This window comes from Vipera ursinii (genome assembly GCF_947247035.1).
Source record: "Vipera ursinii genome assembly, chromosome: 13".
Taxonomy (NCBI): domain Eukaryota; kingdom Metazoa; phylum Chordata; class Lepidosauria; order Squamata; family Viperidae; genus Vipera; species Vipera ursinii.
Window position 1 is genome coordinate 17,399,572 of NC_139526.1, and position 17,080 is coordinate 17,416,651.

Here is a 17,080-nt window from a genome sequence, read left to right on the forward strand (position 1 = left end):
TTGATCATGTTGGCTATCCCCAGTTTGCAGGGCATGGGGGAAATTGAAAGACCACAGCAATTTAGCTAAGCAAACTCTGACAGAATCGTCTCTCTGCTTCAATTTTTCTATATTTCTGTGTGATGTGCAAGTATTCGCTCTATTTTCCTTGTGCTTAAGGCAGGGGTAGGCAACCTTGGCTCTTTTATGACTCGTGGACTTCAACTCCCAGAATTCCTGAGCCAGCTGGCTCAGGAATTCTGGGAGTTGAAGTCCACGAGTGATAAAAGAGCCAAGGTTGCCTACCCCTGGCTTAAGGAATTCCCAGAGCCGCTCTCTTTATTTGCACCATACAGGTAGTCCTTGACTTTAAAACAGCTCATTTAGTGACTGTTCAAAGTTACAACGGTAGTGAAAAAAGTGACCTAGGACCGTTTTTCACACTTACGACCGTCGCAGCCTCCCCCTGATTCATAGGATCAAAATCCAGATGCTTGGCAACTGGTTCATATTTATGACGGCTTCAGGGTCCCCAGGGTCACGTGATCCAATGAGCTTCTAACCATGGGGAAGCAGATTCACGGAACAACTGCAGTGATTCACTTAGCGACAGCGGCAAGAAAGGTTGTCAAAGAGGGCAAAACTCACTGAACAACTGTCTTGCTTAGCAACAGAAATTTTGGGCTCAAATGTAGTCAGTCATAAGACGAGGACTCCCTATGCATTCCCTTCTAGTGTTCAACCCCAAACATAGCATGGCGGCACCCAAGGAATTCTCCCATTCATATCCCCAATCTGGCATCGCAACATTTCTTTTACATTTATTTATTTATTTATTTATTTATTTATTTGTTTTTATAAACCGCCCTTCTCCCGAGGGACTCGGGGCGGTGTACAGAGTAAGGTAGGCAAACATAATGAACAGTACTGAAAAACAATAAACAAAACAAAACAAACTGGGACCCCAATTAGAGCTATCAGGCCAGGCCGGACTGCTGGAATAGGTGAGTCTTCAAGTCGCGCCGGAAGGTGCGGAGGTCGGGGGCCATCCGGATTTCAGTTGGTAAGCAGTTCCAGAGGGCTGGCGCACCCACTGAGAATGCCCTCCCCCTGGGGGCCACCAGCCGGCATTCCTTGAGCGGTGGCACCCTGAGGAGGCCCTCTCTGTGGGAGCGCACAGGGCGGTGGGGTGTTGACATTGGCAGAAGGTGCTCCCATAGGTAGTCCGGACCCATGCCATGTAGGGCTTTGTATGTCATTGTTAGCACCTTGAACTTCACCCGGAAGGCAACTGGAAGCCAGTGCAGCGCACGGAGGAGAGGTGTGATATGGGAGCATCGGGAGGCTCCCAAGAGTGTCCGTGCCGCTGCACTTTGCACCAGTTGAAGCTTCCGAGTGGATCTCCAGGGCAGCCCCATGTAGAGAGCGTTACAGTAGTCTAGGCGAGAGGTCACAAGGGCATGGGTGACTGTACGAATATATCCACGAATATATCAAATGACCAAGGAGACACTGAATCTATCTCGCCTTACTCTCTGCTCGGCACAGGCTTCTGCTAAGCCAACCCTTAGCTCCACGCCTGCATTATTTCTATCATCACAGCTTCCAGCAGCCAATATTCAACCCCCACCCACCCCCCACCCCCGTGGATGCAAAACCTTCCATAATTCATCCTGTCTCTAAAGCCTCAAATGGGCCGTCCTTTTTTATAAGCCATGGTTTGCTGGATAAACAACAGATGGCTGGCTCTGCAGCCCCCTGTCGTTGGTTAACCCACGTTTGTGGCTAGGACAATATAGAAGCTGAGACCCAGTCAATTTTGCCTCGTTGTGGCATCGATCCAAATCAAACAGCAGTCCTGGGGGGTAAAAAAAAAATAGCTGTTAATAATTTGCAAAGATGTGCGGTGGGTTCTGTAAGATAACCGGCCGATGGTGGGGTGGGTTTTCTGCTGGAATGGATGTTGGCACCGGCGATGATTTCCCTGCTTGCGTTTCATTTATTTGTAACAACCGCAGGGCCGGCGTGAGGCTGCTTAGCATCACCTCCCGGGGCTTATGACCACAGCTGCATCAACAGTGAATATATTTTCTTTGGCCCTCGGTGATCTTCCTTGCACTCCAGTCACTTATCTTCATGACTCCTTCTTCTCCTGTGTGTAAATGCCAACCCGGTGCTTGCTGCAAGCGTTAGTTGCTGGCCTGTTTTACTTCGGGGAGGTTTCCTGCACCTGTATATAGACCAGACTGTCAGAGCGACGCCAGGAAGAGTTGGCATGAGAGACAATTTAAGAGGAAGTTTTAATGTTCTAATATCTTTCTCACCTTCCCTACTACCCTCTCTTCTTAGTATCATGATTATGATTATTATTACTCTGTCGCCTTGCATGTGCACTGAGAGCTTCCGCACCAGAGATAAGTTCCTTGTACATCTAATCATACTTGGCCAATAATTTCATTTCTCTTCTCTTCTCTTCTCTTCTCTTCTCTTCTCTTCTCTTCTCTTCTCTTCTCTTCTCTTCTCTTCTCTTCTCTTACCTTACCTTACCTTACCTTACCTTACCTTACCTTACCTTACCTTACCTTCCTCTATTCTATTCTATTCTATTGCTAAGCACATTGATTTGTGCTTAGATTGTAAGCCACCCTGAGTCTTCGGAGAAGGGCGGGATATAAATGGGATTAAAATAAATATATATATATATTCTATTCTATTCTATTCTATTCTATTCTATTCTATTCTATTCTATTCTATTCTGTTCTGTTCTGTTCTGTTCTGTTCTGTTCTATTCTATTCTATTCTATTCTATTCTATTCTATTCCATTCCCATTATTCTATTCTATTCTATTCTATTCTATTCTATTCTATTCTATTCTATTCTATTCTATTCTATTCTATTCTATTCTATTCTATTCTATTCTATTCTATTCCTTATTTATAATCCTTATTTATAATTCTATTCTATTCTATTCTATTCTATTCTATTCTATTCCATTCCATTCCATTCCGTTCCGTTCCGTTCCGTTCCGTTCCGTTCCGTTCCGTTCCATTCTATTCTATTCTATTCTATTCTATTCTATTCTATTCTATTCTATTCTATTCTATTCCATTCCCATTATTCTATTCTATTCTATTCTATTCTATTCTATTCTATTCTATTCTATTCTATTCTATTCTATTCTATTCTATTCTATTCTATTCTATTCTATTCTATTCTATTCTATTCCATTCCATTCCATTCCATTCCATTCCTTCTAGTCTATTCTTGCTAGCTTGATGTTTGCTGAAAACAAAGCAATTCCTTCTCTCTTCCTGTTGCTTTCTGGGCAGTGCAGAATTAGGACACAACGGGCAGCCTTGTTGTGTGTTGCACTGGGAACAAAGGTTTGGAAGCCATCCTTCAAAGACTAGCTTCATTCACAAAACCTGGATCTCTAAGCTATCCTGGCTTGTGGCATCAGTCAGCTGGCTTTGCACGCCACTTGTCCAAATACAAGATGTTCACCATGTTCTTCTGAGGCATACCGTTGATTTTCTAGGTTGTCTTTGTAAGCCTCCTGCAATGTAGGTTAGCCTTTTTCCTCCGTTCAGTGAAAAGCAAAAAAAAAAGGCTGTTTTTGAAAAAAGAGGCGTGCGGTTGCTGTTTGGCGATGCAATTTTGAGAAAAAAGGGATGCGGTCTCTAAAAAGTGCACTTCAGATTATAGTTGAAAAACCGGTTGTAAAAAATTAATGAATGGCCATCCTTAATTGCAATCTAAAAATACTCGTTCAAAGGGAGAGAAAGAAGAAAAAAAAACTCATGCAAAGGGTGCCTTTTATTTTTCAAAAGGAAAGAGGACGTTGAATTTGGGAAGGAGATGGCTCTCTGCTGTGAGGTAAAGCATATCAGGGCTTCATTGGATGAAAACGCTAATAATAATAATAATAATAATAATAATAATAATAATAATAATAATAATAATAATAATAATAATAATAATAATAATAATTTGGAATGGACCTTGGAGGTCATCTAGTCCAACCCCCTGCTCAGGCAGGAAACCCTATACTGTTTCAGACAAATGGCTGGCCAGACTCTTTTTAAAAACTTCCAGTGTTGGAGCATTCACCGCTTCTGGAGGCAAGGAGTTCCACTGGTTAATTGTTCTGACTATCAGAAAGTTTCTCCTTAGTTCCAGGTTGCTTCTCTCCTTGACTAGAATCCATGCAAGTTTATGCCGTACGAAAACTTTGCCTAGTTGCCTCCCTTCAACTGGCAGCTTTCCAATTTGTGGGGGTTCATAAGCCTTCTTCTGGATAAGACGTGGGATCTTTCTGGACCAAAAATGTCCTTCCTTGTCTCTTCGTCTTCTTTTAGGGCAGAAGGGTAGAAAAATGGACGAGTGTCTTGAAACCCTGAAGGATGAAGAGGAAGCACTATGGGAGAACGTCGAATGCAACCGTCATATGTTGACCCGGTACATCAACCCCGCCAAGCTGACCCCATACCTGCGCCAGTGCAAAGTTCTGGATGAACAGGATGAGGACGAGGTCCTCAACTCCCCGATGCTCCTCTCCAAAATTAACCGAGCTGGTAAGAGAGAGGAGCCATGACAGCACCCAATCAGGCACAATGACAAGACCGTTGTGTCACTGCTTTCCAAGAAAGATTGATCTGCTGATTTTGGGTGGACGTAGAGCTGTTGATGATCAAAGGTCTCTGGGAAAGAGTCCTTCTGATCCCATGAGGTCAGGGCTGGGCAATATTAAAAGAAAGGGGTGAGCTTCAAAAAAACAGTTGATGTAGAATCTATTGAATCTATTGAAAACATTGGAGAACTGTAAAGGTAAAGGTTCCCCCACACGTGCGTGCTAGTCGTTTTCTGACTCTAGGGGCCGGTGCTCATCTCCGTTTCAAAGCCGAAGAGCCAGCGCTTATCCGAGGACGTCTCCTTGGTCATGTGGCCGGCATGACAGGATGCCAAAGGCGCACGGAGCGCTGTTACCTTCCCACCGGAGTGGTCCCTATTTTTCTACTTGGATTTTTACGTGCTTTTGAACTGCTAGGTTGGCAGAAGCTGGGATGAGTCACAGGCACTCACTCTGCTACGCGGCACTCGGGATTCGACCCGCCAAACTGCCGACCATCTGATCGACAAGCTCAGTGTCCTAACCCACTGAGCCACACCGCGTCCCTTTGGAGAACTGTAGGGATTGTCTAACAAATATTTATAGATCAGCCAATCAGAATAGAGTTGGAAAGGACCTTGGAGGTCTTCTAGCCCAGCCCCCTGTTCAAACAGGAGAACCTATACACCATTTCAGACAATTGATTGTCCAGCCTCTTCTGTAAAACCTGCAGTGATCAAGCGCCTACAACTTCGGAAGGCCAGCTGTTCTACTGGTTAATTGCTCTCACTGTTAGGAAATTTCTCCTCATTTTTAGGTTGGATCTGTCCTTAACAAGCTTCCAACCATTACTTCTTGTCTTGCACTCTGGTGCTTTGGAAAATTACTTGCCTAGTCCGTGGGCAGGACTGGAATTCACAGCCCCCGGTATCTAGCCTAGTGCCTTTGACCACTATCAATAGCTCAGGGTTGGACTGTGCGGTGCTTCCTGCGCTTGGTGTTTTTTCTTGCAGATGTTTCATGTCCCAAGTAGGCAACATCATCAGTGCTAGAAGGGATAGTAAACAAGGAGCAAGCCCCCCCTCCCTGCTAGCACTGCTGATGTTACCTAGTTGGGCCATGAAATGTCTGCATGAAAACAGCCAAGCTCAGAAAGCACCAAGGACCCCACAATCCTCCTCCTCCTCCTCCTCCTCCTCCAACCCCACTCCCTTCTAGCACTGATGATGTTACCTAGTTGGGTCATGAAATGTCTGCAAGAAAACAACCAAGCACAGAGAGCAGCAAGGGCCCCACCGTTCTCTTCCTCCTCCTCCTCCTCCTCCTCCTCCTCCTCCTCCTCCTCCTCCTCCTCCTCCTCCTCCTCCTCCCTGCAAATCCTACTCCATTCTACCACCGAGGATGTTACTTATTTGGGCAATGAAATATCTGCAAGCCAAGAGCACCAAGAAACCATTCTGCCAAACCAGTTATCTCCAGAAATATTAGCAGTACAATGTATAAAGTTGTAATCTTAACCAACCAGAAATCAAGTTGGAGAGATTGAGCTACACGGAGTAAGAGTTTCAGACTGCTGCACCAGCCTTCCTTGGAGATACGGTACTTACTCACTCTTTAGCTAAGCCTTTAAAGGTCAATTAGTTTATCATTCAGGTTTTATTACAATTGCCTTTATTTTATCCTTGGAAACTGTAAAATCCACCTTAAATGTTAATTTTTAGCGGAAGGACAGCATATCAATTTGGTGTTTAAACAAATGGTATTAAATTCAAGAAGGTTTGTATGCAGAGCATCAGTTTTGCTAAATGTTATGTATAAGGCTTGTTCTCTCTTGCCTTGATATTCTGCAGAATTATTATTATTTTTTTTAAAAAAATGGTGTATTCTTTTCTGTTGTTTTGATTGGTGCCTGGAAAAGGTAATTTCGCAACCTGCATTTCAAATACTTTTTTTTCCCCCATGTGTTATACAGCGACAATCCTTCTTCTTGTGTCACTTCGGCCTCTTCTTATCCCATTTGTAATTTCAGTTTCAAATTGAAACTCTCTATTTTAACATAACCAGATCAATGTTTGGCCTTGCTATATAGGTCGTTTGCTGGACATCCTTCATACCAAGGGGGAGAGAGGCTATGTAGTTTTCTTAGAGAGCCTGGAATTTTACTATCCTGAACTCTACAAATTAGTGACGGGGAAGGAGCCCACACGGCGTTTTTCCACTATCGTTGGTAAGTGGGGGGCATTTTGGTGGGATACTGTGGTTCCACACCAAGCAATATAGTGGAAATCCTTTATCAATCCTTTCTTGGTTATTTTTTGCTTGGAACAGAGTCCAGGAAGAGAATTACTAGAAAAGTAGGGTACTGGTCTATGGAAACTCTCACTCATCTAGGTCGTGATTGTCCCAAAGTTGCTTTTTCAAGAGACAACTGGACCATCTTGTTTTTCCTTGAAGGCGTTTCACTTCTCAACCAAGAAGCTTCTTCAGCTCTGACCTTGTGGTGGAGAATGGAAGGCCTCCACTTGGCAGTGAAATTGGCCTCAAGGACTGTCTAAAAGGAGGCCGATGACCAGCCGCCTGCAAGGAATATAAACCCTTCCATTCCCCGCCATCCAGTCAGAGCTGAAGAAGCTTTTTGGATGAGAAGCAAAACGTCTTCAAAGAAAAAGAAAAAAGAAAGAAAGTCCAGTCGCCTCCTGAAAAAGCACCTTTGGGACAGTAGGAGACTAGGTTTCCAAGACGTCACTGCCGGCGTCAACTCCCCTCCGCCCTGTGCGTGCCCACAGAGAGGGCCTCCTCAGGGTGCCTCTGGTCAGGGAATGTCGGCTGGTGGCCCCCAGGGGGAGGGCCTTCTCTGTGGGTGCTCCGGCATTATGGAACCAACTGCCGGTTGAGCTCCGGATGGCATCGGACCTTCGATCCTTCCGTCGTGGGTTGAAGACCCACTTATTTGAATTAGCTGGTCTGGCCTGATGGGGGAATATGGGTTTTTAATTGGTTTTTATTATTATATCATTGTTGTATTTTAATTGGGCATTGGTTTAATTTTCTTTTAATTTTTGTATAGTTATTTATATATGCCCTGTGAACCGCCCTGAGTCCCTAGGTAGAAGGGTGGTATAGAAATCAAATAAATGAATGAAATGAAAATGAAATGAAGGTAAATCCTCAATGTTCAACCACAGCTGGGACAAGAGTTTCCACTGCTAAGCGAAGCGATGGTTAAGTGAGTCCCATCCGATTTGACGACATTTTTGCCACCATCATTAAGCGGATCCAGCTCCCTTCCATTGACTTTGCTTGTTGGAAGCCAGCTGGGAAGGTTAACAGACGGTGATCACATGGCCCCAGGATGCCACAACAGTCATCAGTGCAAGGACCCATGGCAAGTCCCTTTTTTTCCAGTGCCACGGTGACTTTGAATGACCACTAAAAGAATGGGCATAAATCGAGGACTACCTGTATTTGCACACCTTAAAAAGAAGATCAGACTATTTCAATTAAGGGCCTCCCTTCAGCTTAACCCTGTTCAGTCTGGGCTGATCTAGATCTGTTGGTCTACAGTTTTTTGAACCAGGGTATTTGGCCCCATCTCGGCCAACTCAACGCTTTCTGCTGCTCACCTCCATTAACTTGTTGTGGTTGCTTGTTTTTCTCTGTTCTCATCTCAGTAGAAGAGGGACACGAGGGTCTCACTCACTTTCTGATGAATGAGATCATCAAGCTGCAGCAGCAAGTCAAGACCAAGGACGCCCAGCGCTGTGAACTCTTGGCCAAATCTCGCCAGATGGAAGATGAGAGGAAGCAGCTGAAACTCAACAAGATTGAGCTGCTGACGTTCCAGGAGAGATACAACAAAATGAAAGAAGAGAGGAACAATTACAACGACGAGCTGATCAAAGTAAAGGATGAGAACTACAACTTGGCCATGAGGTACGCCCAGCTCAGCGAAGAGAAGAACATGGCCGTGATGAGAAGCCGAGACCTTCAGCTCCAGGTGAGAGGAAGTTCTTGAGAACATTGTGTCTCCCCTTTTGCATTAGGTGATCATTTCATTCGTGGTCTTTAGTCCATGTTTTTAACAAATCGCCACTGGTGGATTCATATATCAACCCCAAACAAACAAAGCATGTTGTGATCCTTGAATGAATGGGTTGATAGGTCAGGTTTGAGGGCATCATGTAGGAGACAGTGGCAAGAAACCTGTGGCTCCCCAGATTTATGATGATGGTGGTGGTGGTGGTGATGATGATGATGGTGATGATGTTATCCATTCATTCCTGTCTGACTCTTGGCAATTCTATTGGCCAGGTCTCTTCGCATCTTCTCTCCTGCACTATTTTTTGAGTTGTTCTCCCCTCTGGCTGGTGTCAGCTTTAATATTGTCCAGCTAACATGTCCTTCCACGGACTGGTTTCCTTTTACCACTCACTCTTCCAAACATAATTGCTTTCTCCAGTGAATTCTCCCATATGACATGGCCATAATAAGTGACTCCAGATCCAACACAATCCCAGATCAACATAACCAATGGTTAGTGATCTTGAGAAATAGAGTTCAACAGCAACTGAATAGAATAGGTTGTTCTAGAGTAGAAAAAAAATTTTTTTACAACTTGTGGACACCCAGATGGCTTGGATTTCAGCTGCTGGGAATTCTGAGAATTGTCACCTCCGTGCTTCTGGAATATACCAGATTATGAAAGTTGACCTGGATAACTCTATGACGAAAAGCTTCATCTAGCTACTAATAAGCAGGCACATACATAGAATGAAGGCTACTGCTAAGCTTGTAAGCCGCCCTGAGTCTTCGGAGAAGGGCGGGATATAAATGGAATTAAAATAAATAAATAAAATAAAAATAATGGTATGCTCAGGGAATCTCTCCTGCATTCTTTAGCCCTGTTGAGTGATGCCTGAAATGGCTTTAAATTGACTCTGTTGTTTCTCCCGCTTGCTCTTCGCTAACAAAACTGTTGTCGGAGTCATTATTTCTGTCTCTGCAATATGTCTTATAGAAAATTAACCAGAGTCCTTCATTCTGGTTTGAAAGCGCCCAGGGTTGCCTGGGGAATTTGATCTGGAGACCATCTCAACAGATGGAATCGAGATTGTTTATGACACCATATGGAGCAAGGATTTCTTCTGAAGACAGGGCGCACCTGGTGATGGATACCTCTTTGTTTATCTTGGCTCTCTGTGGGGCTCACTTAGATTGATAAACTGAAACATAAGTTGAATAAAGTGGAGGAAGAATGCAAGCTGGAGAGGAACCAGTCTCTGAAACTCAAAAATGATATCGAAAACCGGCCGAAGAAGGAACAGGTTTTGGAACTGGAACACGAGAACGAGGTGTTGAAGACCAAAATTCAGGAGCTGCAGTCTATAATCCAGGTGAGTAAAAAAAAAAATTCTGGCTAACATGTGATTATCTAGGATATATCTTTGCAACCTAGGATGGGCAAATGCAGGAACTGGGAACGATGGTCAACCCCAACCCTAACCTTGATTTCTGCTGCTTGCAAGCTACGGTTGACCTGAATGCAGAGTTTTGCAAGAACTGGAAAGCTGGACAAGAATAGGAGACAACTAGACAACAACTTGCTTGGCAGGATTCACAGATTCTTCTTAAGGAAAAGAGATGGTCACATGCAGACACACACCCCCACTGAGCTAGAAACAATTCCCCCCCACTCATCTGAGGGTCCAGAAGTTCAGTGGCATCCCTGTTCTGCCATATTGTCACCGACAAGCCTTTTCACTCTCCCTTCTGCCAGATGTCAGTCTTCCCAGGAGGTGCTTTGAAAATAATAATTTGGAAGATGGAAAAGTGTTGAATTTAATCTCTGTCTGGATATAAAGCAGCAGAGAAATAAAGCAGGAACTAATTGGAGCAGACGTAGAAGGTCACCCGTGGGGGCCATAAAGGATGGGACGTTGTAACTTTAGAGGTTCCCTTGAGAGTAAGTCCCGCCTTCCTATTTAAAGATTTAAAGACAGGTCTTCTGGACCTGTCTGTCTTCTGGAACCAGCTGGTCATCAACTGGGTTGGATCCAATTCCTATACATCTATGGAGATTCTCCATCATCCAAGGTCATGGTTGCCCCAAAGATGCTTTTCCAAAAGGCAACTGGACTTCCCTGGTTGTTGTTGTTTTTTTCTTTGAAAACATTTCGCTTCTCATCCAAGAAGCTTCTTCAGTTCCTTCAGAAGAAGAAGAAGAAGGTTCTTGGATGAAAAGTGAAATGTTTTCAAAGAAGAGAAAAAATCCAAGAAAGTCTAGCTCAAGTGGCTTTTGGCTAAAGAGTGTCCACTTAAGGACGGATCCTGAAGGAGATCCAATATTCCAAGCAGGCAAAGATGGTGTGGTTGTTGCCGAGCCTAACTTTCTCTTTTTAATCTGTCCACATCACGCTTTCCTCTTCTGACTCAATCTCTACCTGTTCCTACTTCCTTACCACAGGCTGGGAAGCCAAGATTGCCAGATTCTGACAAAGCCATTTTGGATATCCTAGAACACGATCGCAAAGAAGCTCTTGAGGATCGCCAAGAGTTGGTCAATAAGATCTTTAATCTCCAGGAAGAGATCCGTCATGCAGAAGACCTCAGGGATAAGGTAAAATAGAAACCAAGAAGGAGAAGGAACAAAGAATGACAAACAGAAATTCAAGATTGTCCTTGATCTACCTAATTTAAAGTCTCATTCTGCTTATCTAGGTACTCTTTTGATTAATATTGTTTGGCTTATTTGGTTACACAAAAATCATCTGCATAACAGTATGAGCCAACTCTGTGTCTTACGTGCACATACAGTAGGATTCCTCTGCACAGGAGCGTCTTCTCCAACTTTAGGATTTAGGATGCTTTGAAGGTCATAACCCATAGATTCAAAGTAACATCTTCTCAAACCCTCCTCCCTTTTGCAAGCAGTCACAGTGAAGCTGTCGCTTGCAGAGTGGAGTTCTGAGTTTGGGGACAGGCTGGGTCTTGACTGACGTCCTTGATGGACCACCAACTTCATATATTTCCTTGTAGTACCTTGAAGAGAAACAAGAATTGGAGTTAAAGTGCTCAACTCTGGGGAAAGACTGTGAGATGTACAAGCATCGCATGAATACGGTCATGCTACAGCTGGAAGAGGTGGAGAAGGAGAGAGACCAGGTGCTTAAAAACACGGTACCTGAGGAGCCTAGCCCTCTGGTAGCAGATGCTGGGGAGATGTGGGTGGTGGAACTCCATTGATTATATTTTATTATATTTCATTCACTAGAACACTTGTTAGCAGGTAATGTCTTTAAATGTACACATACAAAACATATCAAAATGCAACAAATCCCAAATATTAAAATGATTAGTGCATGTAGCCCTGGGATGGCATGTAGTTGGGTCAAACCATTTTATGGACAGAGGGGTTCCCATCTGAAGGAAATGATGATCTTGAGTCCTTCAGCAGCTTTTCTGTGGTGTTGAACTCTTGGTGTTGTTTTCCCTCCGGAGGCATTCCACTCCCGGGACGAGGCCCAAATACAGTATTCCCAATGCCTAATTGAGAAGGACAAATACCGGAAACAGATTCGGGAACTGGAGGAAAAAAACAATGACCTGAGGATCGAAATGGTCCGGAAGGAAGCGACCATCATCAACTTGGAATGCAAACTCAGACGACTCTCAAAGGACAACGGTTATGACCAGGTAGCTTGTTGGGTTGTGTGTCCCAAGTCAGAAGAGGTCCAGTGAAGGTTGAGAAGGTTAAAGGCCCAGGTCTTGATCTGTGTCCTAGACGAAGTCAACTAATCAGTGGAATGACTTGCCTCCAGAAGTTGTGGGTGCTCCTGTTGTGACTCAGGGCCAGCCTGTGGGTCCGACAGCCGGGTCCGATGTATCGGAGGACTCAGATGTGGGGGAGGAGGGAAACGAACCGGCTGATGATGATTTGGAGACTTTGCAGAGTCCTCAGCCGGGAACCTCTGCTCAGCTGTGTGAGCCCGAGAGTGCGGAGGATGATGACCCACAGCTGGCCCTGTTCAAGGACGCCCGACGCAGGAGGCAGACGAGCAGGGACAAACAAAGAAAGGCTATGGGACTCCTCGGGAGGAGGCACAGGGAGACCACGCCCTGAGCTCTCTATAAAAGAAGTGTTTGGGGAGGGGCTGGTTGCTGAAAGCAACTTTTCCGTTTGAGAAGTCAAGCTCTTGTATTCTTGTAACAGTGTAATTAAAACTTGGCAGAAGCCTTTTGGTCTTGGACGCTTTCCAGACTCTTCTTTTGATTAGGGGTGCGAGAAGAGGGCTGGTTCAGAACAGCTCCATCACTGGAGGTTTTCAAGAAAAGACTGGACAACCATTTGTCTGGGACAATATAGGTTCTTCTGCTTGAGCAGGGGCTTAGATTAGAAGACCTTCAAGGTCCCTCCCAACCCTATTATTCTATGTTCTATTTTCTAGATGGAACTTGCCAGTTTTTAAAACCCATCTTCTTTCTTCCAGAGTTTACCACGGAATTTGCCATTCACTGTGATTTCTCAGATGCTGGAAACCTCTAGACCCAGAATCAATGGCCAAGAGGCAGATGACTCCTCAACTTCTGAAGAGTCCCCTGAAGACAGCAAATTCTTCCCCTTGGATCCACCCCAGTTTAGAAGAAGGTTAAACATTAAGGGCTTTCAGGTAGGATCCATACAGGGCTAGGTGGCTGGGGGACAATCTTTGGCTTAGACACTCAGTCCTTACGCATGGCTCAAATGGGTTTCCTGCAGAAGATCAGACTGCATGGTCTGGATACCACTTTCCAACTCTACAAGTAATCCTCAACTTATAACCATTTGTTTAACTCCTGCCTTGGACTTGAAGACTTCCAACGTCCCCTCCAGCCCTATGATTCTAACCTGTAGGTCCTCAGTGGCCCTTAGTCAGATTTCATGCGGTCTTTGAAGGTCCCCTTAAGAGTTTTGTAAATTCTACCATATCGATTCCCTCCTAAATCGTGTTTGCTTGATGTTTTGTTCTTAAACTCATAACTGTGCAATTACTTTTCCAACACGCCAGTGTGATCTTAGACCATTGACGCTTCAGTTCTGGAGGAGAGGCACCGTGGATGAAGTGTGGAAGACGTTTGGCCTATGGGAATGTCAACATACATCCCCGTTTCAGTTTGATTTCTGCTCTCTTTCAGCCTCCAAGAACAAAATCCCCCATCGGTACAAATCGGACATCTGATCTCCAAGGTCAGAGGAACAAAAACTCACGTTCTTGCATTTGTTGGCTTTTCAGAGGTCTCCTTAACTCTTAACACTTCTTACCTTTGTTCCAAACTAACAGTTTCCAGTTTCCCAAAAGGTTTTTTTTATAATCATCATCATCATCATCCTTCCTCTTCCTGATAGTAAACACTTTCAAGCAGCACTTGAAATGGACAAGTGATTGGGATCCCGTATTTAGTTCCTATTCTTCTAGCTGGAAGGTTCCCATCAAAGCTGTAGATGGCCAAAGTTCAGGTCTTCCTCCCTTATGGGTATTTGAGACTCTTCCGTTGCACTTATAATAATCTTGCAGCTGAAAACAATCTTCCATAGGTCTTTCTAGCTTATCTATTCATGCAATCATATAGATAGTGGTCTCCAACCTTCTGGGCACCAGGGACCAGTTCCACAGAGAGAGGTTTTTCCACGGACTGGAGGGGCCGTGGTTTTGTATGCTGCCTGCATCTTGCAGATGGGGCTTTGCTTGTTGATGCGAGTTGCTGGCATGCTATTGGCCTGGTACTGGTCCACGGACCGGGGGTTGGGGACCCCTGATCTAGATAGATCTTCTCCAGAAAGATCTGTCCCCACGCGGTCCTTCAGGTCTTCCAACGGTGCCCCATCACCACTGTAGCCGTCTCCATTCTTCTTGCTTTCGTCTGTCCCCTTCTTCTCTTTCCTTCCACCTTTCCGAGCATGAGAAGCTTCTCCCGAGAGTTGGTTCTTCACCTAAGGTGTCCAGAGCAGGATAATTTGAGCCGGCTTATTTGTGACAACTCGCGGGTGATTTGTTCAATGAGCCAATTGTTTTCTTGGCCTCCCTGGTTTTCTCAAACACCAAAAAACAAAGCAAAAGTTAAATAAAGTTAAACCTTTGGGGAAGATCTTACAATCTCGATTGAGTTCCTGGGCAACAAGGAGAGAATCCTACAAAATACCAGCCAGGTTTTTGATGCCTGAAAGAGGCTGCTGATAAACAGATTAAAGGCTTTATAAGAGGAGAAGGCAAGCAGAGCTAAAGAGCATCAGAAATAACTTCGGCAAAGGAGGCTTCATTTTCAGTGAATTCCACAAGGACTTGTATCTTGTGGCTCGGATGCGTCTCAAATCCTCCATCTCTGAATTTAAAAAAAGGGGAAAAAAAGAGGTAGATAAGAAAACGGGAGAGATTTCCTTGGTGATAGGAAAACATCAACAAAGCAAGGGTGAGGGCCCCAATTACAGGTGGTCCTTGACTTACGACCATAATGAGCCCATGGGGATGCTGCAATGGTCACAAGTATGAAAAACAGTCCTTGGGGGAGGAGCTGGATTCGCTTAACGACGGTGGCAAAAATGTTGTAACATTGGCTGTGGCTCACTTAACCATCACTTCGTTTAGCAATGGAAATTCTTGCCCCAGCTGTGGTTGAATGTTGAGGATTACGTGCGTGACGTCTCGGGAACCTAGTCTCCTACTGTCCCAGAGGTGCTTTTTCGAGAGGCAACTGGACTTTTTCTCTTTTTTTTTTGAAGACGTTTCACTTCTCATCCAAGAAGCTTCTTCAGCTCTGACTGGAGGGCGGAGGATGGAAAGATTTATACTCCTTGCAGACAGCCGGTCATTTGCATCCTTCTAGAGCAGGGGTAGCCAAGAAATTAAAAGTCGCTTGCTCCTTGGGAGGAAAGCCATGGCAAATCTAGACAGCACACTAAAAAGCAGAGACATCACTCTGTCAACAAAAGTGCGTATAGTCAAGGCTATGGTCTTCCCAGTTGCAATGTATGGCAGTGAAAGTTGGACCATAAGAAAGGCTGAGCGCCAAAGAATTGAAGCCTTTGAACTATGGTGCTGGAGAAGACTCCTGCGAGTCCCTTGGACTGCAAGGTGATCAAACCGGTCAATCCTAGAGGAGATCAACCCTGACTGCTCTTTAGAAGGCCAGATCCTGAAGCTAAAACTCAAATACTTTGGCCACCTAATGAGAAGGAAGGACTCACTGGAGAAGAGCCTCATGCTGGGAAAGATTGAGGGCAAGAGAAGAAGGGGATGACAGAGAATGAGGTGGCTGGATGGAGTCACTGAAGCAGTTAGACGTGAGCTTAAAAGGGCTCCAGAAGATGGTAGAGGACAGGAAGGCCTGGAGGAACATTGTCCATAGGGTCGCGATGGGTTGGACACGACTTCTCAACTAACAACAACAAAGAGCAGGGGTGTCAAACTGCCGGCCCACGGGCCGGACGCATCGCAACAAAACCGCGCCCACCCCATTGCCGGCAATGGGGAAAAAGCTCCGATACGTCGCGCGACGTCACGTGACGTTGCGAGTTTGATATGCCTGCTCTAGAGAGTCATTGAGGCCACTTTACCTGTGTCCTCCGGGTCACCTGAGTGGTGCAAATGGAGCCTTCTTGGCTACAGGATGTTTTCTGCCCTAGGTCCCTTCACCGTTGAAGACAGGTAGAGGCTGTTGGGGATGAGTCTGTCTGCATCTCAACACTACTCAGGTGTCCCTGAGGACACAGGTAAACCTCCATATGGCCTCTAAAAGGATGCAAATGACCGGCTGTCTGCAAAGAGTATAAATCCTTCCATTCCCCACCATCCAGTCAGAGCTGAAGAAGCTTCTGGGAGGAGAAGCGAAAAGTCTTCAAAGGAAAAAACAAGAAAGTTCAGTTGCCTCTCGAAAAAGCATCTTTGGGACAACTATATCCTGGATGACGGAGAGTCATAGACAACCAACTAGAAGCAGGTATTGCAAGTCTTGTTCGCACAAAATGTTCCGTACGGCACAACTTAAGGCCAACGGCTCCGTTGCTTGTTTTTCTCTCTGACTCTACCCACTTTTGTCGTTTGATGATCCAGCCATTCAAGGCCACAATGAAGAGAAGATTGAGACCAGCCACAGGCACCCTGAAGTGTCATCTCAACCCATATCCATCGACAGCTCCACGGGCAGCTGCGAAGTTAGCAAAATTGTAAGGAATTTGATCTTGACTCGTTACCCAGTTATGGGCTTCCTTCTTCCTTCGTTTGCAACTCCAGAAATGAAAGGGTTCTTCTTTTTTCCAGCTTGCTGTGTAACTTCTTGAATATGCTTTTTTTCCCCATGCATGAATGTTAATAGTTTGCTCTGCTTAACACACACACACACCACACACACACACACACACACACACAAAATTGCTATCACCTTTCCAAATGCTAATTTGTACTTCCCTGAAGATATTCCCAGTTTTGTTTCGCTATGGAAGCAGAGGTTCACGAGTTTTT

At 44.9% G+C, this 17,080-nt stretch overlaps 1 protein-coding gene across 3 annotated transcripts in view; it reads left to right on the forward strand.

Moving 5' to 3' along the window:
• Nucleotides 1-17,080, forward strand: part of CARD11 (caspase recruitment domain family member 11) — a 44,472-nt gene that overhangs the window by 8,220 nt on the left and 19,172 nt on the right. Inside the window, exons 2-11 of one of the 3 annotated variants that reach the window (XM_083372963.1) lie at nt 4,339-4,554; nt 6,679-6,816; nt 8,261-8,586; nt 9,803-9,982; nt 11,053-11,205; nt 11,625-11,750; nt 12,087-12,281; nt 13,076-13,255; nt 13,761-13,812; nt 16,673-16,785. In XM_083372963.1, coding sequence (XP_083229089.1) covers nt 4,356-4,554; nt 6,679-6,816; nt 8,261-8,586; nt 9,803-9,982; nt 11,053-11,205; nt 11,625-11,750; nt 12,087-12,281; nt 13,076-13,255; nt 13,761-13,812; nt 16,673-16,785 — 1,662 coding nt within the window. In that variant the 5' untranslated portion in view covers nt 4,339-4,355. Of the gene's footprint in view, nt 1-4,338; nt 4,555-5,920; nt 6,189-6,678; nt 6,817-8,260; nt 8,587-9,802; nt 9,983-11,052; nt 11,206-11,624; nt 11,751-12,086; nt 12,282-13,075; nt 13,256-13,760; nt 13,813-16,672; nt 16,786-17,080 lie in introns of those variants that run through there. The other 2 variants (XM_083372964.1, XM_083372965.1) reach the window with 2 other exon arrangements.